We start from the raw sequence: 26,309 nt of genomic DNA, 5'->3' as shown, positions 1-26,309 counted from the left end.
AGTGGAGGAGAATGCCAATGCTCTGACGAACAAACCTGTTGTGAACACAGGAGAAGTAAAATACTTTCCTTCCGTTGCTAAAGTTTCATTTGCGCAAGGCCATACAAATACAATTCAAAACAGTAGTGCGTTATCTAAAACTTTGGATCAACTAAGTGAGTAAGAGAAACTATTTAAGTCCTTTAATCAGCGGCTCAACGCTCTTTAGTACAATCTACAATTTATTGAGGAACAGTAACTCCCTGAGAATAATGCTATGGAAGGTTAATGGTCTTTCGAGAAGATAAAATGAGTTTTACTCGAGGAAAAACATTGATATAAATACATATGTCTGTGGTCTGAAACGAACGAACCATACGTTTTTAGAATTTAAAAATTGTGAACTATATCACACACCACACTCAGTAAACTCATCGGGAGGAGGAAGCGTCATAATTATGAAAAACAAAATTGAAAACTGCGAGGAAGATCCCATTAAGACGAAAAAAATTCAAGATACAGCAATTGTAGTTAAATTGCACAATCACCGATTGTATCTTATTGCTCTGGCGGTGGTGGCATCATTGGCGGTGACTTTAACGCAAAGCACACTCATTGAGGAACTCTTTTAACTACAACCAAAAGTCGAGAACTTCTCAAAGCTATACAAGCAGTTGGATTCAATTTCGTTTCTACAGGAAGACCCACTTATTAGACCTACAGATGGACAGAAACTGCCAGACCCTTTTGACTTCTTTATAAACTATCGAAACTCAATTTATGTATTAAAGATGGCTCAGAAATAAGCTCTGACTATTTRCCACCGTTGCTAACACTGTATGACAAACTAGTTATTTCGGCCGCCAAGCCAACGTTATGTAAATACACCAATTGGTATAAAATTAAAAGTATAGTGAATAAAGTCGGCAAAAAGTTTATGCACATAGCGACAGGTGTTGAGTTGGACTGTGGGGTAATATTGATATCATTGGCCTTAACACCCGCGCCGTTAGTTATACTTTCTCCATACAGGATAAGAACGCGAAGCAAATGGGTCTAGTGGTGAACGAGAGCAAGACGAAATATATCTTGTCATCAAACAACTAGTTGMCCACGTCACTGTTAACAGTCATAATTTCAGAGTCGTAGGTAATTTCGTCTATCTTGGTACCAGCATCAACACCAACAACACCGTCAGCCTCGAAATCCAACGGAGAATATCTCTTGCCAACAAGTACTACTTTTACGAACAAAAACCAAACTTTATAAGTCACTCATTTTCCTGTCCTGCTATATGGTGCAGAGACATGAACGATGACAACATCTCATGAGTTGACGTTACGAGTTTTCGATGGAATGAAGAGCAAGATATACGACGCCATTGGCATAGTTCAGCGATTTTATGTGAAAACTGCTATTTTGCTCCCTTAATTTTTTAAAAAAATTGCTACCTACCGTTTAGTAATTAGTAGTAATTTTGAAATGACAGTGAGAACGGACTTTCAAAAAGAACTTTTGAGAAAAACGCGTTAAAGTTTATAAACATAAAAAGTGACGAAAAAATATCCCTATATATAATTCGGAAGGAAAAAATTTGTTTTTTAACATGAATACAATGCATAGAGTTTCATATTCTGAGTAGTATCGACTCGGTTTTATCTTATTTTCCCAATACCACATACTTTTAACATGGCACATACTAAAAAACTAATTATATGGAGTAAAGTCGGTCGGACGTTCCAAAACCCTGATATTAGTTATATAAGGGCTAGATCAGGGGTCCAAGTATTTGGTACTAAGGGGCTTTAATTGTTTTTTTTTAATTTGAACAATCTTTAGTCATAAAGTGGCATAAACTAAAGGAATTATTCGAGCAAAGTTTTATCCCATTATATAATACTCGTATTAATTGTTGTTTGATTTATGAATTTAAAATTTCGATATAATGGAWGTGGGCGTAGGTTTTGCCCTTTTTTGCACATTTTCACATTATGACAGTGGAATATGAAAAAGATACTATGTACAAAACTTTGTCGTTGTTGTTGTTTTCACCAAAAAGTGGTCGGTGCCTCTCCCATTGTCCAATTTTCACACCGGCTTTCATAAAGCCATCTCATACCATCTCGGAGGTAAAATTTGATGTCTCTGGCATCTTGAGCTATTGATTTATGGTTCACGCCCACTTCTTCAACATTTTCTTACCATGCTACTAAGATCCCCTGTACCTAAACAAAGTTTTATATCTCAATTTCGTGCTTAGTTATGTCACTTTATAGATTTTTGGTTAATGGCATTTGTGGTCCGATTACGCGCATCTACGAATTCGTATTTTTTTTTKTTTTTTTGTACTAAGGAACCCTAATATTTAGTTTCATAAAGATATCAGTTAGACAGTCACTCGGACTTCAACTTTTTTCGTCATTCTGATCATTTATATATGTATATCGAACTATAAATATCTTAGTTATAGGTGATACGTACAACTTTTAGGTGAATAAAACTCTGTAGACACAGGTTGCAAGAGTACTATATAATAAAGAGTATAAAATAAACTTACTGGCGCATCTAAATATAAGCGATGAGTGGTGCATTTTAATTAAGAAATACGAGCTGACGTCAGGCAGGAGTGAGTGATTGACAGTTATAACACTACTTTCCTTTGAGCGAGAAAAACGCTTGCGTATTGTTCTTAAAAAAACGGTCTAAAAATAAGTCAAATTAATAAGAATTTAAAAAAGCGGAAACTAAAAATTGTACACAATTTTATTTAAAACTTTTATGAAATANAAAAAAACGGTCTAAAAATAAGTCAAATTAATAAGAATTTAAAAAAGCGGAAACTAAAAATTGTACACAATTTTATTTAAAACTTTTATGAAATATTGTCCGTTTATCAGAATCTGAACGAAATATTATTATTATAGCTTCCATGTCCAGTCAATGGAACGTACTCATGTCTGGTAACAGGAATTGCTTTTGTATGAAAATAATAATGAAAACGTTTTGTTCATCAAGAATGTTGGAATACATGATTACGTAAATGATTTACAGTTCCTTTTCTCGGTTTTGACTGTGATAACTGTTACAAAAACAAATTGCACTATGCCGACATGTTATGCCTTTTTTTGAGTTGAGAAGAAGAATCCTGAAAGAGTATGTACATATACACAAATATAACAAAATATTTATGTTAATTCGTGAAATAAACTTTTGATAAAAAAATTTTGTGAAATAAGTAGAATAATGTTGCATAAATTGCCAATTACGTGAATGGTTAAAAAGAATTGTGATTGCAACCTTATTTAAATTTATGTGTATAAAATACATATATTGATTTTAGAAATGAAGTGTTCAGTGGTGAGTTGAGATTTATTGTCAAAATAAACCATTAGAACTATTTTTTTTTTAATTTTTTCTTCAGATATGAAAACTTCAAAAAACGGGTAATTTAGTGCAGGCCAAATTAATTTAATAATCATAATAATTTAATCATACTCATATGTTCAGGATCTTCTCGTTATAAATTCACTTAAATACAACTGTTATTAATATATGCCTATATTTGTATGTTAAAATAAACTACTGTTGGATACATGGTAACTAAAATCTTTCACTAAATTGGCAATTAAGTTGTCAATAGTTAAAAGTATTTATTAAAAAATACGCTTATTTTACTTTTGACAAAAAGTTAAATTCAAGTCAAATAACAGAAATATCTAAAAATTCACATTTTAATTTGATGATTTTACACAATTATAGTGGCCGAAGTAAATAATATTACATTTTATACTATTGAAAGGTATGATCTGCATCGACTGTCTGGAGAAGGGTTGAAACTATACCTGAAATGATATCACGTGATAATCTTCGGGTGAAATATAATTATTCAGCGTAATTTCAATGCAGTTATGTGTAAAAGTTCACACAAGTGAGGAAAGTTCTCTGATTGCCATTCACTTGGGGCCAGAAACGATTATTTTGCAGATAGCTCAAGCAATTCACAACTTTTGGTCCTATATCCTCCGGGTTGCCATTTGAAGGCGAGCTAAAGTGAGAAGGCGAAACATCCACTCAGCAGGATTGTGCACTGGGTTTGTGATCCACCACGTAAAAAGACGCATCCAATAAAAAATAATAACTAAACATAAAAATAATAACTAGCCTCAGATGAAGGACCCTCTTTTTGATGACGACCATGGCAATCGAACTAAGGATTACGATTTGAAGGCGTGCACCGGCCCCAGCTGGTGGATGAACGTCGGGCCACAATCCGCTCCACAGGGAAGTTCTGCAACATATCGCTGATTTGTACCCACGTTCCGACGGAAGAGAAGGACGGTGTGACCATAGGTGCCTTTTATGAGCGCTTGAAGCGCACCTATGAGAGCTGCCCCCACCAAGATTTCAAAATCGTGCTTGGCGACATTAAGGGGCTATAATAGTGTGACAGTTTCAAAGAAATATTTTTTAGTTGCAGATAGTCTATATTTCCAAAAATATTCTGTGAAATCGGCAAGGTCGTATCTTGAATAGTTTTTGATGACAGCGTTCTAAAGAGCGACCGCTCACTGGTACAAACATATCAAAAGAATTTTTTTTTTTAAGTTGGGTAATGCTCGAAAATTCTACGAAAAGATGCGGCGGCTAAAAGAAGGTTTGAAGACCGGAGCATACTCTTGTAGAACCCCAGCGGTGATCTAATAACCGATGCCCAGCGCATACTAAACTTATAAAGGGAACAATTCTCCAGCCTGCTGAATGACAGTGAAAGAAAAACGCCAGGAAAAGGGTAACTAAAGGCTTTTGATAGCACGAAAAGGAACTGCCTTTATGGTGCGATATGTGAATTTGGTGTCCTCGCAAAACTAATACAGCTGTGTAAACTGACTATGAGTAACTCCATCAGGATAGGGAAGAACTTGTTATAATATACTATTGGTGGTAAAATTTACTGTCTCTGACGTATTTAGTTATTGCTTCATTGCGATTTAGTACTTTTTAACATCACCGTGAGCGTCGYTATCCTCCGATTTCAATTGCTCTCACACTGTCTTTCTACCGACAGAGTTTTTATGATATTTTTACTCAGCAAATTTGATTCTTGTAACTTAAGCGGGTTTGGAGATATGTGCAATAGGGTGGGTCGATTCCGGACTTTTTTCGATTCGGGATTTCTAATAGTGCGGAAAAGTTACCTTAGTACTTCCTGATTCAAATGTAACTTTTTGTTTTGAGATCGGATTGCATCTTCAACCCCTTGAAATTTCGGAAATTCGTCTAAAATAGCAAAATGTATAACAYAAAAGTTATTTGYCACGTCATTTGCTTTCGAAATGGTATGGCCGTAGGACGAACCGTTCCCGAGATACGGGCGAAAATGCGGCGCGTCACAGCGCAAGGYGAAAATTGTTGCAGCCCTCAGCTAACCTCTATTGGTCACCCAGAACCCACCGCATGGAGGTGGCTGCTCTTCGGGTTCCTCCCTAGCCCAACCTAACCAACCATATGTCAGGCTTGTTTTAGTCTGAATCTGTGTCAAATTTATTGATAAAATCAGATTTTGTACTAAACTTTGGCACTTGTTGCCTAGATTTCAGTGTAGAGCATATAAAACGATCAGGAGATTGGGGGCCAATAACTTTAGAAGATGCCTCTGTCACCAGTTTGACAGTTCTCTCGACTGCCACGGTGTGAGAGGGGAATTCACTAAATTTCCATACCTCTGCAATGTCACCCGAGAGCCCTTTTATGAGTTCTTCAATAGAAACTGAACAAAGAACTGGTGGAACAGTCAAGGTAATAGKTTTAGCACTTTATTACATCTAACCCTTCTATTTATAGTGTCAGACTCTGCTTCTCTGGCTGTCTCTATTTAATGACTATTAAAATATTGCAATGTAATATGAAAGGATACATTAACAACTACCAAGGATTTATTTTACTAATTAAAGAAAAAAAACCCAGATGTTATCAGTATTCAGGAAACACACTTTCCATATAACACTCATAATATTATCATCCCGAAACCATATATTGGTTATTTTAAAAATCTAAATGTTAATTCAACAAATAAACAAGGAATTGGTTTAAAATGACCTCTTGCTTCCCTTAGCCCATTTCAAAACACCCTTAATTCTCAATGGCGACTTCAACACTACACATTTTAGAGAAAGCCAACCTCACTCTTCTTAATGATGGTTCGACAACCCACTTTTCAACACATATGACGTTTACAAATGTTGATCTAACCATGGTCTCACCAGAAATTTACCATAGCTGCCATTGGGCAATCGATAAATTTCTCCACGGCAGTGATCACTATCCAATCGTCGTTAACATTACTACTCAATATATATCCGAAAAAATCACACTTACACTGAAATATAAAACAGATGCTGCTAACTGGGTTATATTTAAAAAGGAACTATCTAATAATTCGATTAATTTCAATTATTCCAACATCCACCAAGGCGTTGCCATATTAACCAAAGCAATTCACAAAGCAGCAAATACATCAATACCACATACAAAAGGCATACCCCATAAAAGAAACGTAGCTTGGTGGATTAGCTCACTCAATAAATTGCGGGAGGACAAATACACCTTTTGGTTAAACTTCAAACGCAACATGACACTTAACAACCTTATCGCTTTTAAAAAAGCAAACGCATTGTTCAAGAGAGAAGCAAAAGTAGCAAAACGAACAGCCCTCACAAAATTCACGTCCCAGATATCTTTTCCAAAAAAAATCTGGGCTGACATAAAAAGCCTAACCGGTACACCCAAATCTCCACTTAAATTTTTAAAAGTTCACCAAACACTCCTCACATCATCTAAAGATATGTCTGAAGCATTTGGCGAGAAATGGTCTAATTACTCAACGACCAAAATTTCTCCGCGGAATCCTTACAAACAAAACTAACATATTATCACTAAACCACCTTCCAGAGAATATTGCACCTACCATTTCGGTAGCAAATGTCGTCACAAATAACTTTCGCCATGAGATGCGTATTTCAGGCGCTAGGTAGACAATTTCAAGATTTTAGGCGAATTTCCGAAATTTCAAGGCCGGAGTTGGGGTTGAAGATGCAATCCAATCTCAAAACAAAAAGTTGCATTGGAATCAGGAAGTACTAAGGTAACTTTTCCGCACTATTAGAAATCCCGAATTGAAAAAGGTCCGGAATCGACCCACCCTAACGTGCATTGAGATTAAACATTCAAGAGATACCGGTTCATTGGAGGGCGAATAAAAGAACCAGCATGACTGCAGGTTTATTTACGGAATGGTGCGTTTCTGAAGTATATGTATATGGAACAGCGATGTTTTGATTTTAAAATCTTTTTGCTCCAAGTTATCTGTGCCACCTAATACCACTTTCTTGATTCAACCATTAGATCAGGGCATAATTGCTACGTTTAAGCATATTTTGAAGCAGTAGAGAAGGACCATCGTTGATGCATGGAAAAAATATTATATTTTGGATTGGCTTCAATGGCCAAGGAAAAGTTAAGGGTATCAATATTAAATTCCTGCTGGAAAGCACTTTAGCCAGAATGCGAGCAGAGAGTGGTACCTCAGTGCCCTAAGCATCGATGGAGACCTCTGAAATCATAGCCTTGGCACATGAAATCGGCGTAGAAGGATTTGAGGACCTACAAATAGAAGATGCCGACGAATTATTGATAGATAAACGCCTAGATGATGATTACCTGATTGAATTAATAATGGATGGCAGTAAAACTGAGAACAATAATTTCGATAACGACGAGGTAACCGAAATATCTCAACTAACTATGGGTTTAATTGATGACGGTGTAACATTTGGTAAAAGTTTGGTGAATCATTTCTTAAAAAATGATTCTAATATGGAATTGAAACTGAGACTTAAAAAACCAAAACTTTCTATAAAATATTTTTTTAATAAAAAAGTCGACGGCGCAAAACCTTTTGAAAAGTAGTCCGATTTTTCAAAACTCCAGTGATGATACCGACTTTAGTCTTGTTAGCAAGTAGCGTAGATTTGTCGGTATTTTGATTTAGCTGCACATTTAAATTTTGTCGGCATTTTGAATTTCGGTATTTTAAGTGTATCCCGCTTCGAACGAAGAATGCCACCGGGTGTATAACGTAATGCCGACAATCAAAATCCCGAAATTTATAATTCTGAAAATCAAAATACCGGCAAATCAAAACACCGACAAATCAAAACGCCGACAAATTAAAACACCGGCAATTAATAAAACCTACAAATCAAAAAGCCGAAAATTCGAAACACGGACAGAAGAAATTTTTATAAAATAAATGGTTACAATGGTTCCTAGATCCCAAAGAAGRAACATTAGTAATCGATAAAGACATTTTGGATAACAATTGAGTAATTAAAAAAAACTTTGTTTTATGAAAGAAGCTGTTGTACGTTCGAGACCCTGCGGCCTTCGCCACGAACACGCTCAGGATCATAACCCTTAATCCATAGAATTCTCTCTCTGTGCTATGAAGGAAAAGGAAGCTTACTTCTTTTTGCAGTTTACTAATATTATTCCATTAAAATATACGTAATTATAAAATTTTGACTTTAACATTTTAAACAAGTAAGGAAGGGCTAAGTTCGGGTGTCACCGAACATTTTATACTCTCGTATGATAAAGTGATAATCGAGATTTCAGGCGTGGTTGTAAACCGATTTCACCCATATTTGGTACATGTCATCAGGGTGTTAAGAAAATATTATATACCGAATTTCATTGAAATCGGTTGAGTACTTCCTGASATATGGTTTTTGGTCCATAAGTAGGCGACGCCACGCCCATTTTAAAATTAAAAAAAAAGCCTGGATGCAGCTTCCTTCTGACATTTCTTCCGTAAAATTTAGTGTTTCTGACGTTTTTTGTTAGTCGGTTTACGCACTTTTGGTGATTTTCAACATAACCTTTGTATGGGAGGTGGGCGTGGTTATTATCCGATTTCTTCCATTTTTGAACCGTATATGGAAATGCCTAAAAGAAACGACTCTATACAGTTTGGTTGACATAGMTATAGTAGTTTTCGAGATATGTACAAAAAAGTTAGTAGGGGGCGGGGCCACGCCCACTTCCAAAAAAATTTCGTCCAAATATGCCCTTCCCTAATGCGATATTTTTTGCCAAATTTCATTTCAATATCTTTATTTATGGCTTAGTTATGACACTTTATAAGTTTTCAGTTTCCGCCATTATGTGGGCTCTACTCGTCACCCTGATCACTTTGGTATATATAACCCTATATCTGACTGTTTTAGTTTTAGGACTGACAAATAACCGTTATGTGAAAAAACTATAATACTCTCTTTAGCAACTTTGTTGCGAGAGTATAAAAAGTGGCCAACAAAGGCAATCCTGCAGACATATGCTGAACATATAGAAGGTGACAGACTTCAAATGACCTCTATCAAATATTAAAATACTCACGTTTTTAAGGACACAGTTATTTAGACAGCTGTTTATTTTAATATTTGAACGACGATGCTTGAAGTATGTCGCTCTCTATGTGTTCAGCACATAATATGTATACAAAAGTTTTTACAATTCAAAATTCTAGCATACTTTAAATATTTAAAAGTAATTTGAAGTAGAAATTTCACATTTTTACCGAGTTTAAAATAAATTTTATCGGGATGCCTTTGAAAAAAGCCTTTATAATTTTGACAACATAGCGGTCATTTGAGAAAATATATTTGAAAATTGGAAGTTGATTTTGAAATTGAATAAGCGCACATATGCAATATAATTTTCATGTAGACTCTTATTTCAAACAAAGGAGGTACCAAACTTTCACTTAATGGTTATCTGTATAATACTGATAAAAAAAACATGATAACCGCGTATATTGGATTTGCGATAAAAAAATATAATTTTTATGCAAAGGACGGGTGACAACAATTTTAATAGATAATGGGATACACGAACTAATAAAAAGTGCAACAGAGCATAGCCATGATCCAATGGAATACCAGGCCGATGTCATAAAGACAAATACGTCACTAAAGGATGATGCAACTAACTTTTTAGAAAAACCGTGCCAAATTATTGCAAGAGCTACGGCTCGATGTAACAAAAGTTCGCGGAAATATTTACCCACACCGTCCGCCCAAAATCAAAAAATCAATAGGGCAAGACAGAAGCTACAGTTAAAACAACCAAAATGTGTAAAAGATTTGGAAATTCCGTGTCATTTGCAGAAAGTCGAAGGGAAGCAATTTCTAGTTGGATTAAAAAAGTTCAGAAATCAATGTATAGTTTTGTTAGCAACTGTAGAGAACGTCCGCTTACTTGCAAAAAGTAGCATTTGGATAATGGACGGTAAATTCAAAATTGTTCCATCCTTCATGAGGCAATTGTTTACAATTCATGGCCGCATAGGTACAAACACATGYAGTGAAATTGTACCGCTTGTTTATTGTATATCATGACAGAGAAAAGCGAAAAATCCTATGACGAATTTTTGTATGAATTGATGAATTTTGCATGTAATAATAACATTTCCTTAAATCCGAAAATAATTTTAACCGATTTTGAAAAAGCCAGCGTCAAATCCTTTAAAAACTTTTTCCCAGACGTTAAATATTATACAAAAGCTGCTTTTTCCATTTCGCCCAAATTATTTGGAGGCGTATACAAAAAGAAGGGCTTCAAACGAAATATGGAAGAAATGAATTCTCTATTAAAATTAGGGATTAAAGGCTCTTGCTTTCGTACCTGCTGATGAAATACCATCTTATTATGAAGCATTGAAAAGTGATAATAAGGATTTTATGAAAATTGCTAMATTTTTTGAAGAATCTTATATATTTGGGAAACCCTTCAAAAATAAAATGCTTAAAGCCCCAGTATATGCTCCAAGTTATTGGTCAGTATTTGAAAACGTGATATATAACCTTCCGAGAACGCAAAATAATGTTGAGTCATGGCATCGGCGTCTTTCGTGTTTAGTTGGGCAATACCATGAAAATATATTCAATCTAACATAAAATTTGATTAAAGAGCAAGTTTTTGTAGAAACCAAAATTGAAAAGGTGCTCACTGGCGAAAAACAAACCAAACGGCGACGCCTGGAAAAAAGAGAGAGTTGCACTAAGGCAGTATTAATAGAGAGGGAAAACAATGTTCCTGAAGAATATTTAGTCAATATAGCTAAGCACCYTACTTTAATTTAACAAATAATTTTTTGTAAATATTAGCTGAATAACTTATAAATAAATGAATTAAATCACTAAAGTTATTGTTTCTGTTTAGTACCTTTTACCTTTTATGAAAATAGTTACGGGTAAATTTTAGAATAGCATCCCACGATTTCGGGGTTAAAATGGGTATGTACGGGTAGAGAAGATCTTACAGATCCAAAAAAATACATACATAGTTACCGCTGACTTATGGTTTTTGAGATATTTGCACTTAAAGTTCAAAAACTCAACTTAATTAAACGCGTGTTTCTCCGATTTATAATTAATTTTACGCTTATATTTTTAACTTCTATATACACTAATACTCCACTAATTCTTTTTTATTTTATATTAAATAGTACAAACATAATTTTTATTCAATATTTAACTTTTGTTGGATTATGTTTGTTCACACAATAACAAAAAGGTTGCATTCTATCTAATAATTAGTGGGTGTGCTTAGTTCTTTCGAGTTGAACTCCTCTTTGCGTTTCAAAAAAATTACCCTGGACGTGATCAGTTCTTTCGCATTGAATGCCTTTTTGCGTTAGCGGCCTTTGGCCGCGTTTCAAAGAAATAACCCTAGAAGGAACAACAATTGGGCGTGCTTAGTTCTCTCGCGTTGAACTTCTTTTTGCGTTGACGACCTTCGGCCGCATATCAAAAAAATAACCCTGGCCGGACCAAGAACTGGGCGTGTTTAGTTCTGTCGCGTTGATCTCCTTTTGCGTTGGCGGCATTCAGCCGCATTTCAAAAAAATAACCCTAGTCGAATACCGAAGCTCAAAATGCCGACACATCAAAATACCGACAAAATTAAATATGCGCCTAAATCAAAATACCTACAAATCAAAATACCGACAAATCAAAACACCGACAATTGAAAAATATTTCTATCGAAGCACAGAAAGAGAATTCTACTGACTAAGGGTTATGATCCTGAGCGTATTTGTGTTTGCCAAAGGCCGCAGGGCCTCAAGCAAACATTGCCACCTTTTCTTGATTAAAATGTAGAGATTTTGATTGTCGGCATTACGTTATACACCAGTTTTTGTATTTATTGCGAAATACAATCGATACATTTAAGATCTGAYATCATTTAATCGAACCTTCGAGTACTTTTTCCACTAAATCAAGTCATATGTCATGAATAGCACGTTCAATATTGACTTCTAAAGCTTGAATAGATTCTAATATAGTGACATTAACGGTGTTACCACCTTCTTTTCGAAAGAAGAGCAGACCGATTATTCCACCAAACCAAAAGCCATATCAGACTGTCAATTTAGGTGAATGTTGTAATGGTTGTTCATGAATAGTTTGTGGAATCGGCAGTTTGTTTTATTTGTTTTTCCCAGGCAAAATCGGCAAATTCACGAGGTTTACGTGGTAAATCGCTTTAGTTCTTGAGATAGAACGATTTTATAAGCCCAAATCCCTTCTTAAAATCCTCCAGGTTATGGTTTGAGGCAGTTCTAATTCTTGAAACGATAAATTGTGGTCTTCAGCAACACATGCCTGAAAGGCAGCAATATTTTCATTACTTTGAGCGGTTCTTTGTCTAATTAGCACATCATGCAAAGAATATTTCTCGGCATTTTCAACTATTCAACGAATAGCGAATACAAGTGCACGATTATTGCGATCATAAAATGGCAAAAGTGCATAAAAATTTGCCGTTGGAGAACGATTATTTTCTTACTCTTAGAAACCGTACGAGTATAATCCCAATTGGGAAACCCGACAAAAACAGAAAACAAAATGAATTTTTCCTTAGGATAAATTGAGGAATAACTAAGTTATGTATTATACAAAAAATTAAAAAGAGATTTTTAATAGTTCCTTTTAAAAAATTATTGAGTTTCCAATTGCATATTTTGTCTAGACATTGACATAGCACAGTAGGCCGCTTCTGTAGAAATTAAGAAAAATTTGTTAGAAATGTTTTAAGTGTTATTGCATTTAAGCACTCACAGCGTTAATACAGTGTAGTTAATTTTATAATTTTGTAAACATAGGTACATCCGTGTATAAAGGGTTATGACATACATACCTCACATTTGATAAGGGCCCGAAAGTTTCCTCTGTAAAAGTGTCTGATGTTGACCCTCGCAGGGAATCCCAGCGATCTATTTTCTTCACTTGCTGTAAAGGCAACTTGATTAAATCTTGCCTTGAGCTGGCTTTCATGAAGGATTTTGATGAGCTGACTCCAATGCTGAAAATATGCATTGAAGGGAAAAATTATTTTGCAAGTGCATATGGGAATTTAAAAAGGCTAAATTTACAAACGAAAATTAAAAATTGTACGCCCACTGTTGAATTTTTTATGCACTTCAATGAGTGTTTCTTTAAAAARAATTTGATAGGGCCAACAGTAAAAAATACAAATATTTAAGGACAGTAACTGCAGCACAAATAATGTTCTAGTATACTCAATTTTAAATTAAATTAAGAAATTATAAATATAATAAAAATTAATAATACCTTACAACATGGATTACTTTCTTGAAAACAGTTTACTTTATACTTCTCTTGCTCTTTGATTACCCGGTTCTTCGAATTCTGGAAGTTATATGTAGTTTTTAAATTTTTATGTCCTTTCTAATATTTTTGGTTAATAGTATAATTAGTGTTAATACTAATTTTAGAATAGCCATTTTTGTGGTAAAGGAAGGTATGGACCGACTCCCGAAATAAAATAAAAATGTTCACCAAATTTTATTGAAATATCTTGCGCCCATACCAATATAAGCGGTACAAAGGCAACTAAGGGGAGGAAATACATATGTAGTTTGGGTCCTGAGGGAAGGAACATATTATATTTCATACACGTTGTGTTAATTCTCAAGTTCTTATATAGGTTGCGTTATACTGGTTGACTGTCACTCTACACATAAATCCACTGGTCCTTAGCAGAACCAGTGATTTGAGATCAAGTCATATATGATGTCAACGGTTTTTGCGAACTTTAAGAGTGACTCGAAATCTAAGTTTGATACCCCGTCCAGTCCTATGAACTACGAATTTCCTAGATATTTCCAAAGAGTTCTAGATAATTCTGAGGCATACGGATATAAGGCAATCAAAATACCGACAAATCAAKATGCCGACAATTAAAAAAATGGACACAAGGAATTTTAAAATAAAGGTGGAAAATACCACTATCCGAATTTTATTTAATTTTTAATTTTTAATTTAAGCTAATTAATTATTTTAATTTAAGCTCAATAATAAATTTTGTCGAAATTGGTTGGACGGGTCCCGGGATATGGGATTTCATTAAATAATAGGCGGTGCCACGCCCATTGTCCAATTTCCGATTTTATAAAGCTCAATCATGCCATCTCGGTGGAAAAATTTAATGTATCTGCCGCGTTTAGTTATTGCTTTTTCGCGCTTTTAGTATTTTTTAACAATACCGCTATACAAGGAGTGAGCGGGGTTATCCCTCGATTTCATCCATTTTCACAATGTCGGCAGAAGTTCTTATACGATTTGGATTCATCACGTACAGACGGACGGACGGACGGACATACAGACAGTCAACCGGATTTCAACTTTTCTCGTCACCCTGATCATTTATACATAACCCCATATCTATATATCTCAATTAATTTTAGGTGAACAAAACTATAATACTCTGTAACAACTGGTTGCAAGAGTATAAAAAGCAAGCGCCTGTCTAGGAGCCGTCTGAAGAAAGAATTCGAATAAACGAAATTGCTAGGAGAATTTTTGTAATAAAGTTTAAGGATATGTAAACTTGTTCAGGCGTAAGTTTTTCCATGATGAGTGAAAAAAAGGATACTGGAATAAGTGCATCTACTTGGATCACACGTTATTGTATTATAAAATTATATCACTTATCCAACTTGATCTTTCTTTATTTGATCTGCCTTACTCAAATACTACTAATCCATTATGATATTAGTTTCATTGCTATAAGTGTGTATGAGTTTTGACAATATGAAAAAGATGATGATACTGTTGAGGCAATAATTCAATGGCATTTTAGTATCCACAATAAGGGAAAAAATTCCCGCGATTTAAGAGCTACATATAAAGAGAAAAAAAGTAGTGTTCAATAGGTTTCAAGCAAAAAGACAATACAGCATAACAATAACAAAAGAACTACCCAACAGCATTCATTAAAGCTTCTAAAGTGTTATTAGAGAAAATCCTAAAACATGGCCGTCATCCCGTTAGTAGGCCAGTAAATACACTCATCCAGTGCAAAATGCTTGCGTCCGATACAGTGTATTGCAATTTTCGAACACTTTATTAAATTCATATGCCGATATTTTTCATACAGATAGCAAACTCTTAATTTACAACTCTTAAATTATAAATTCTTATAAACTTGTATAGAACAAAATAACATTATTAAATTCAATTTCTTTTATAATGAGTTTTGGAGTTTGATAAGAATGCGGTATTCCCTAGGAATTGAAATTATTATAATAATTTTGGGTGTAACCGCTGTAAACCTGGCATGCCTAAAAGGTACTATTTTTATAAAGATCTATTCTGATGATGCTTGATTTATATATTGATTCAATTCAAATCTTACATATCTATCATATAAATATATTTACAGTGACTAACGTGTATAAGATAAAATTCAGGCGATACTGCCTTTCGTGCTTAAAAGTTATGTTCGATGATCTTTGATATGTAACTATTAATAACTTAGTTTTAGTAGGGTAAAACTTACAAAAGAAAATACTTGAAAAATTGTGATATATGGATCCAATAAAATGTTATGCACCAAGTTGGTCATGAAGTTCCTGAAATATCAGATTTCACTTGAAGGTTGGCAGGGCCATTGATCACTTTTTAGCCCGCTTCCTTTGAAAATTTTAAGTACCACCGTAACTGCAAAATGCAATATATGGTATTCGAAGTATGTGAGCGTATTTCACTCATAYTGAGCGCTAAGTCGGCGTGTGGCTAAGAAAATATATCCATTTTTTTTATTAGTACATAATTTTACCGGGATACACTTAAAATACCGAAGTTCAARATGCCGACTTAAAAAAAAAACCGAAAAAATTTATATATGCAGCTAAATCAAAATACCGACAAATCAAAACACCAACAAATCAAAATAACAACAAATGCCCATATGTGAAAAATATTTTATCGTGTCCGTATATTTACTTTGTGAACAGCAATAGTGAATTCGCCCCCTTTTTTACTGAAACACAGAAAAATTCTACTGAATAGCCTCGAACGTGCAACACCACCTTTCATATAATACACATAGTATTTTATTGTTTTAAATTACTCAACTAAAATTCAGAAATTTAACATTCGGCTATTAACCATTTTTTTATTAAATGTACTCGTAGTACCTTATTTTAAAAATTCTTTTGATCGTATTTTGAATTGTCGGTATTTTTATTGTCTGAAATCTAAATTTCGAGATTTTTATTGTCGGCATTACAATATACACCCAATATTACCGTCATAAAGTTCATTAGAATAAAGGTAATTGTTATGTAATATGTTAGAGCTGATTTACATGTAAAGTAATACATATTGACCTATGGACGTCCTCACTTTAAAGGGAAAACTTTATATACAAATACAATATTTTATCAAAAATTCAAATGGAATTTAAAATAGTGTTTTTCTGAAGTAACCATGTTTTTAGCCAGATTTTCTTCATTACCAAATATATAGCATATATCTTTATATGCTATCAAGAACGCACTTTCGAAGGTTTTTAGAGCATTATTCCAACCGATGTTAACATGCCGGTCCGGACGGACATACGCATAGGCATATTCGTACATGCTCTCACAGCGATAATATACCTTTTTGGGTATACTGTACATTTTGTATCATACATAAGAAAGAGCTCACCGCGCCACAAACTTTATACAGTACAATTCGGTGTATAACTGCCTGACAGCAGAGAAATATGCAGGCCAAATAATGAAGCAGAAAATAGACGGAAAATACTAAGCGAATGTGTGGCACTGGAAGAATACAAAATTTGTTCAATAAGTGTGGCGAACTTTTTACTTCTTTAAGGTCTGGGGAATACGGTGGCACCATTAATGTATTGTGCTTAGCCAAATATTCGCGCACGAGCAAAAATGATTGAGTATGAACGTTATCTAGGTGCAAAATTGTGTTTCTGGTGGATTGCTTCCACTTTTTTTTCACCATTTGACCTTTTGGCAAGAACTCATGATGCATACCGTCTTTGTTTTCGTCTTTTCTTGACGAGTTCGGGGTCTGTCACGCTCTTAGTCGTTCAGATCTTCTCGACCCTTTAAAAACATTTTATACCATTGATAAACGTTGCTGTTGTCCAAGGTAACTTCATCATATGCCAAAGATAAAATTCGGTATGTGTCTGAGCATTTAAATTTGGTTTTAAAAATAATTTTATAAAGATTCTTTAACCCATTTTTTGAAATAAACAAAAATCTAAGGCGAACCAAAACCTGTCCAAAACAGCTGCCAAAAATCAACTTAACATTCAAAATAGTCGACCTTATAATAAGACATACATATGAATACCAACATCACCAAAACAATCGAAAATCGAATCCAAGCAGCCTTCGAAAGTTCGAAATTCGCCATACTTTTTATACAACCATCGTATAAATTTACTGCTGCCACTCTGACCACCTTCTGTCCTCAATGGAAACGGTCTTCGAACTTAGTGTACAGCCCACTATATTCGCAAATTATGCTTGTAGTTGTAATTATAAAAAAAAAGATTAGTAAGAGCTCCTGACAGCCATTCAGAATAATGCCCTCGAACGCTGAGCATTTTGCCACTTCCGCATAAATTAAAACATCAACTTAGGGAGTATTGAGTTAACACACATAGTATGCAACCTTGTAAATAAGGTGTAGTGTACAGTAGAGCGTTAAAGCGATGAGTCATGACCTAAATGTAAGGAAACCAAATGTGCGGAAAATCGGTAATTTCGCGGTTTTTATATTTCTTGCTTTCATTTAACTATAATTAGTTAGAAATAGTTTTCTTTGCGTGATAAAAAAACTCAGTATCAGTATCTTTTTCAATTATTAAACCAGATTAAGATTACACGCATTTTGTGTTATCAAATTTAGCAATAGAGAATAATTAATTGATGATTATTGACTTCGGTTGGCCCAAATAGTGCAATAAAAGTTTACATGGTCTAGAATAAGATACAGATCAAATTAAAAAAAAAAAACAGTGACCTGTAAAAGAATGGGATACCAAAACATATTTGTTCGGAAAAACTACTCAATTTGTATTCAAAAAAAAAAAAAWAATAATAATAATAATAAAAACGTGGTAAGGATAGTTTTAATGATTTTGGTAATTGTGAAATCCTCTTAAACTACCATTATTCGTTATCGAGAAATTGCGCTTAAGTAATTATGATATACTTATAGTTTTAAAATGCGGTTATTTACATATTTGTCTATTTTGTTACGGTGGTTTTCAAGAGTAATCAGTATGAACTCAACATGATAATCTTTCTAAGGACGATTATGTATGTAATATTTTATATTATTCTTTATCGAGAGGATTGATGTTGTTCATACAGATGTTGTTCTGTATTGGCTTCAGGCGATCTTTAACAAGATATGTATATGTGCATAGTAATCTGCATTTGCACGTCTTTACCCATTCACCAAAAACATATGTATGTATATATGCTTGCGTGATTCTTTAAAAAGTTAGCATAGGCCAAAAAGCAACCACATCTCGATTTAAAGTCTTAAATGTAATCACAAGCGCTTAAATGTTTAACAACTGTTGGTAACATGTGTTCAATGTAACATATTTAGCACAGAAAAGAATTATATTTATTAGAGTGTGACTTTATCATTTAAAATATACAAAGTAAACTGCTTGAAAATGTTTTGCTTTAACATTCACATATTACAATTTCTGCACGTTTCTCAATTACTCATACTTGCTAAATCATTGCTCAAAGCTTTCTCCTCAATTGGTTTTGTGGTGAAGTGAGTGTATAACAATAAGGATATATTAAATTAACTTGTGTATACTGAGCACTTAAGTGCTTCAGACTTCAAAGAAAGCATGTTGTGTATTGGGAGTATCGTCACCTAAAGTACAATAAGTTTAAAAGGAGGTAAAAAGCGATACATAATAAAAATCACCAAATGGAAACAAAACGTATATGGTTATAACTTGGTTACTATGTAGTCAATTGTAAGAATTTTGATATTTGAAGTTGTGTGGGATTGTAGGTAACGGTAAATATCGGGTGTTTTTTTAGAATGTAGTTTTCATTGAAGCAATACAGAGAAGMCGTAAAGTGCGTACCGAAGACACTATTGCTGTTTTGGAGCAGAGTATAGAAGAAGATCAGAATGAATTCATCCGAACGAAAAGGGCGCTACATGCCATATAGCTTAGGAAAAAATCAATTGATTTATGAAAACTTTAAATGAGCGCATTATCTCGCGTCRTGCGTCTGTGACGTGGCTTCCAGATCAGTCGATTTAGCACCGCTGATTTATTTTTTGTGAGGTTATGTGAAAATGCTTCTCTACACTGATAAGTTCGATACAATTGTTGCTTTAGAAAATAATAATCGTCGTCGTTGATATCAAAATTTTGTAGCTACATATCTACTTTTAAGAAATGGGTGTTTTCACTAGACTTAGATTCTTTCAGACAAGTAATAATTATTAAGCTTACAGGCAGGAGCACCGAAGATTCAGAAGAACCCAAGGGTAGCCGAAAAGAAGCTGTTGCGATCAAAAACATCAAATTATCGACAAAATTCATYCGGACGAATGTAAGAAGAGGTCAATCGAGATACCTGTAAACAACATGTTGCAAATATCATTGCATCCTGAATGCTTACAAAAATTAAAATTTTTCTGTGGGAGCTTACAAACGGCTGCTTTTCCATGTCACAAACCAATCAAAAATACACAAAGCAACAAGTATTGTGAACTTCAAATTTGCCCTTTTTGATAAATGACTGAAATAATATTTGAAATTTTATTTACACAGCATAAAGCATTACCGTAATATTGTAACAATAATGTATGTATGTATGTATGTATACGAGTATGTACAATATTTTTTTAGCAAAAAGGAACAATAGTGTATACAAAAACTGCTTGTCTGTACAAATATAAGTTTTTAGTTCAATAACACAAGCCGACCATTGTAAACATTTGTGACACTAATGCTATGAGCATGTGATATAAATGGATGTTTTCACATTTCGGAGTCGTATTTGTGCGTATTGTGGTATGGTGCCACGCAGTATTTCTCCGTTCAAAAATTGCCTAGCAGTTTAAGTGTTCGTTTGTACATATAATTAATACCTCTCATGCAAGCAAAGCAGACAGAAATGTGTGAATACTTCGAAAGAACGCTCATAGATAGTATGTAAGTGGCAGGTATTCGAAAAATTCGAGTACAAGGACCGATGAACATTATTTTCAATACATAGTACATAATTACACGTATACGTTCACTTATAATGGTTATATTGGAGTACAAACATTTTGATAAATTTTCAACTACTGAAAGAAATGCTGTTAACTAATCGTTGCCGTTTTTTTTTTTTTGTTTTGTGTTGTTTTTTCATAAATGGCGGACAAACATTACAAAATTTGAATTAGTTTATCAAAACTTTCAGCTGGTATAATTCCAACAAAAGCTCTACACCTGTTAGATACCATATATTCGTATTTGTTGCTTCGATTTTACATTGTTATATCAAAAAAAACTAGCGGTGAAGCATTATACAGTTTGCATAATACTTACACTGCTTATTATAAATATTTTTATGATTTTCATTTTTGATGGCCTTCCTGCAAAATTCCTTCCTTGCAAAATTGAAATTTGTCGAATGGTAACTATTGAAAAACAATATAGCTACATAATCTTTCATTTTTATAGTTCAACCATTTATTTTTTACTGAATATCGAAAAAAGTTAAAAGGGYGAAAACACAAAATTGAGCTTGCAGAGCAAGTAGAGCTAAGTAAGCAATTCGAAATTTCACCCAAATTTATGTACCCTAACTTTAACATTACAATTTAATATGCAAAGCACACAAGACATTAGTAATAATACAAAGCAACGGAAATAATAAAAATTTAGAGGGAAAAAATCAATAATACAGCAATCATAAAATTATCTGAAGAGTAACATTTCTTAGTTGAATTCGTTAAATACACATGGTTTTCAATTTCAATACAACTAAAATTCCGTACTTAAGTCTCTCTATAGCTAGCAATTTAATTTTACTATGCATTATTTCTCAAAAGGAACTCACCTGGAGTCGTGTCCATTGCCACTGCCTTCCTGCACACGCATCGCGTACAATTCCTGAGAAAACAGCTGCAATCATGAAATTAAAACAAAGCACCAAACCAAATCAGAGAAAATTGCAAATAAAAAAATAGTAGGTTCTAAGAACGAACACGTAAAGAAGCAACACACAGCCATGTGTATATACAGACTCATGGAATAAATGAAAGTATGATATTATTTCACTGAGCATTTAAACAATTGCTGTTCTTAGCACTCTTTGAAGGCTCATCAGCCACAATGTACAGGTTTGTGATTGCGTATACGCCATGCGGCACTCTTGCATAAGCAATGTTTATTATTACATATATTCATTAATATAATTAAAATTCCTATACACAAAAAATTATTTTCTAAGCGAATACGAATAGTATTTGATATAGCATTTCCATATTATTTATTTTATTTTCTTTGTGTAAGCATTCACTCACCTCTCCGTTTTCTGGCGGATCACCATTACCGAAAGTAGATGCCACTACAATCAGCAAAGCTTCATGCTCTATGGAAGATATGTCGTAATCTGACATGCAATAAATCTGAAACAAAGGACGAGAATTACATGTAATACGGTAATTACATATATTGAGTCAAATTAAGAATGGTTATCGAATTCTTGTAACGATTTCAAACTTTTGAATTTATTATATTTCCGTTTATTAAAATATAGAAAACAAACTTCAATGGTTGATTACAAAACATATTCTTTTTCTTCTTTATTGGCATAGACATCGTTTACGCGACTACAGCCGAGTTAACAACAGCGCGCCAGTCGATCCTCCTTTACGCTACGTGGCGCCAATTAGATATTCCAAGCGAAGACAGGTACTTCTCCACTTGGTCCTTCCAGCGGAGTGGAGGTCTTCCTCTTCTTCTGCTTCCCCCGGCGAGTACTGCGTCGAATACCTTCAGAGCTGGAGTGTTTTCGTCCATCCGGACAACATGACCTAGCCAGCGTAGCCGCTGTCTTTTAATTCGCTGAACTATGTCAATGCCGTTGTATATCTCATACAGCTCATCGGTACATCGAATGCGATACACGCTGTGGCCAACGCGCAAAGAACCATAAATATTTCGCAGAACTTTTCTCTCGAAAACTCAACTCGTAACGTCGACTCATCAGTTGTTGTCATCGTCCAAGCCTCTGTACTATATCGCAGGACGGGAACTATGAGTGACTTATAGAGTTTGGTTTTTGTTCGTCGAGAGAGGACTTTATTTCTCAATTGCCTACTGAGTCCGAAGTAACACCTGTTGGCAAGAGTTATCCTGCGTTCGATTTCTAGGCTGACATTGTTGGTGGTATTTAGACTAGTTCCGAAATCATCTACAACTTCAAAGTTATGACTGTCAACAGTGACGTGGGAGTCAAGTCGCGTGTGCGACGACTGTTTGTTTGATGATGAGGAGATATTTCGCCTTGCCCTCGTTCACTGCCACACCCATTTGCTTTGCTTCCTTGTCCAGTCTGAAAAAAGCAGAACTAGCGGTGTGGATGTTGAGGCTGATGACATCAATACAATCGGCGTACGCCAGCAGCTATATACACTTGTAAAAGATTGTAACTGCTCGAATAAGTTCTGCAGCTCGAATTACTTTCACCAGCAGCAGATTGATGAAGTCGAATAATAGGGAGTCGCTTTTTCTACAATCTCGTTTGGTATCGAACGGCTCGGAGAGGTCCTTCCCGATCCTGACGGAGCTTTTGGTGTTGCTCAACATCATATTATAACATATAAATCTGCCATAACTAAATAGCTTTCAGAAGAGCTTAGCTTTAATAAAACACAGTTTTATAGGCTGATATTATAAATCCAAATGTGAGCCACATAACATTTCGGTTTTCGAAAGATACCGGATTGTATAAAATATATATTATAAAATTTGCTTAGTTTTTTCGTAGTCACTAATTGAATTCAAATACTGATTTAAATACTTTGACTAAAATACCAAAAGAGACCATATGGGATTGTATCAATGCTTCACCGTATTTTAATGCATGACGTTAACTATCGAATTACTTTCGTAATACATACAATGTGTATCCAATATTGTCACCAATACGTATTATGCCTAAATATATTGTTAAAACCAAGAAAGATGAAGGACCCTCAAAACTAGCTCAGGTCAAATTCTCATACTCATTAAAGTTATTTTGAACATGCTGAGTTTAATGGTGTTTTAATGCACTTTACGTTGCATATATTTGCGGGAAGTATGTTCCATGCAATCTGAGTTAAGTTAAAGTTTTATTTTACTTAAAGAATAATTTTTCTAAAGCAATAGCATCTATAATATATAAAAATATATAAAAACCTATTTTAACTTATTTGTAATTTTTACTGTCGTATAGTAAAATCATCCACAATATATATTGTACCTCTCAMCTTATAATCTCACTTATCACTCACCTGTGCATTGAATGCGTGTCCCAATAATTCACATAACTGCTTTGCATATTGCTCGGACTTTCCAGTTTCGGTTGCATACAAAACAGTCGCCTTAATACGTTTTGACAAAGCGCGACCAAATAATTTCGATGTAAATTTCACAGCCCTGTAAATGGAAGAAACCCGAAATATGTATCCATATGCACTGATAACTGCAATTCGAAATTGTATCAATATACTATAAATACTGCCATTTTGCAACATGTTGCTACAGAAAATACTTAATAGTTTTGTGTTTTTTGTTTTGCTTGTATCACCTAAAACTGGTTGAGATAGATATAGGATTATCTATATATAAATGATCAGGATGATAAGACGACTGTAACTGGAGTAAAACTTGAGATATCGCAATGACACTTTACCTACTGTCATCACATTGAAAGGTGAATTTTTAATTTATACTTCGCGTGTTTTTCGAATAGGTAAACTTTTTTCCATAAGTTTCTAGTACTGATTAAGACATCTATGCTAAATGTCACGTCAAAGTATTCATTATAAGTTGAGGAACGCGTCGTTTTGTGAGGCTCTAAAAGTGAATTCTGAGATTTTTACTATGTTTGGATTCAGAAGTTCACATGACCACTCCGAAGACATAATTTTGGCTCAATTGAGGAAAAAAAAAGCTGAATCGAAAAAGGCTCTGATAATTTTTCCAAGTGCAATGATAGCTGGAAATTTCGTTGGATTAAATATTTTGCCGCGAGAGGGGATTACTTTGAAGGAAATAAAATGGACAAAATTCACCTTTCAATTTGATCACAAAGTATGTTCCCTGGTAAAATGGTAAGGATGAAAATGAGCGTAGTCGGTCTGCTTCAACGCACACAATGCGCCTTTAAACGATAACCTACAGTGTGCTACAAACTTAGCGATAAATCAATAAATAAGCCACAGACCCTAAATTTTACGCCCCAGATGGCTACGATGGTTAATCAGACGAATGCGGTGGTTGCGGCACGATATTAGTTATCGCACTCCTTTGTTCAATAAATTCAGACATTAGAAATAGAAAAATTTACTTTTAAACAAAAAACACGCGAAGTATAAATTAAAAATTTACCTTTCAATTTGATCACAGTACTATATATGAACATGATTAGGATGAGGTGCGCTCCAAAGTAAACAGGACTTTTTGAATCTATTGTAGACATCTAAGCGTCGACTGGTGCGTTAGAATCTGCTTTCGTTATCGATGGTCCAGTGAGATTTCATGACATTTCATAGATTGGAAATGAAGTTATTTCGTTTTAAATGTCAGTATGTTTGTATTATCGGCGCGAAAATGGGTTTCGAAAAAAGAGCCAACATTACATTTTTTTTTTAATTGGTGAAACTTTTACCGAAACGTTTCAATTAATGATACAAGTTTATAGCGATGATTGCCTATCTTGTAGCAGAGTGCACGAGTGTTTTCAACGTTTGCAAAGTGGTCGGGAGGACATAAACKACGATCAACATGTGGGCCAATCAAAATCCATGATCACTGGAAATTCCATCGAAACTGTGCGTGAATTCATCAAACCTTATCATTTAAATTCATGGAAATGGAATTGGACATCTCCAAAAAACCGACTTATGGCATTTTTAACGAAAATTTGRGCTTACGAAAGGTATGTGCACTGTTTGTTCCGCACAAATCGACCAACGACCAAATATTACTCAGAATCCAACATTCAAAAGACAATTATTTCACCAAAAATCACAGTTTAACCATTAATSACTGCCCGTATTCACCTGATATGGCACCGTGCGACATCTTCCTTTACGGAAAAATGCATTTCCCATGAAAGGAAAGAGTTATGCTGACGTAGAGGCCATTCAAAAGGTTTGCACCGACATACTGGCGACCATACCGGCCAACGAGCAAAAACACTCGTTTGACATGCTTTTGGACCACGCAAAAAGATGAATTGAAGCAGAAGGAGACCATTTTGAATAAAATAAATTAATTTGGCCGAAAACAAGTTTGTTATATTTTTTTAAAATCCTGTTTATTTTGGAACGCACTTTGTAGTTATTCAGTAGCTAAGCAAAGTTTTCGCTGAAATGCATGTACTTTAGTCACCTTTAAACGATAACGATACACTCTTATAAATAACTCTTATAACAAAACACTCTCCTTTATTTTTATTGGGAGAACTCACATATTGGGCGATATTTGCAATACAAATTCACACATTGATATTTTCAATCAAAAGTCAACTAAAGGTACTGGGGTCCACATATTCGGTACCTAAACCCGGCACCCCGGTGAATGAGCGTCTAGCCACAATCCGCATCAAAGCGAGGTTCTTCAACATATCGCTGATTTGCGCCCACGCCCCGACGGAAGAGAAGGACGATGTGACCAAAGAT

The 26,309-nt window shown here is 34.5% G+C and overlaps 1 protein-coding gene across 2 annotated transcripts in view; it reads right to left on the bottom strand.

The window, feature by feature from the left end:
• Window positions 1-26,309, bottom strand: part of LOC108968082 (nitric oxide synthase) — a 223,527-nt gene that overhangs the window by 14,894 nt on the left and 182,324 nt on the right. For both annotated transcript variants that reach the window (XM_018931849.1, XM_018931850.1), the window contains exons 11-14: window positions 23,916-24,060; window positions 21,939-22,043; window positions 21,473-21,537; window positions 13,237-13,401 (exon numbers count right to left, since the gene is read on the bottom strand). In XM_018931849.1, the coding sequence (XP_018787394.1) occupies window positions 13,237-13,401; window positions 21,473-21,537; window positions 21,939-22,043; window positions 23,916-24,060 (480 nt within the window). The remainder of the gene's footprint in view (window positions 1-13,236; window positions 13,402-21,472; window positions 21,538-21,938; window positions 22,044-23,915; window positions 24,061-26,309) is intronic.

This window comes from Bactrocera latifrons, unplaced genomic scaffold (genome assembly GCF_001853355.1).
Source record: "Bactrocera latifrons isolate USDA-ARS-PBARC rearing strain unplaced genomic scaffold, ASM185335v1 scaffold_200, whole genome shotgun sequence".
Lineage (NCBI taxonomy): Eukaryota > Metazoa > Arthropoda > Insecta > Diptera > Tephritidae > Bactrocera > Bactrocera latifrons.
Note: the sequence above shows the minus strand (reverse complement) of the source record. Positions and strands in the feature narration are given on the sequence as shown.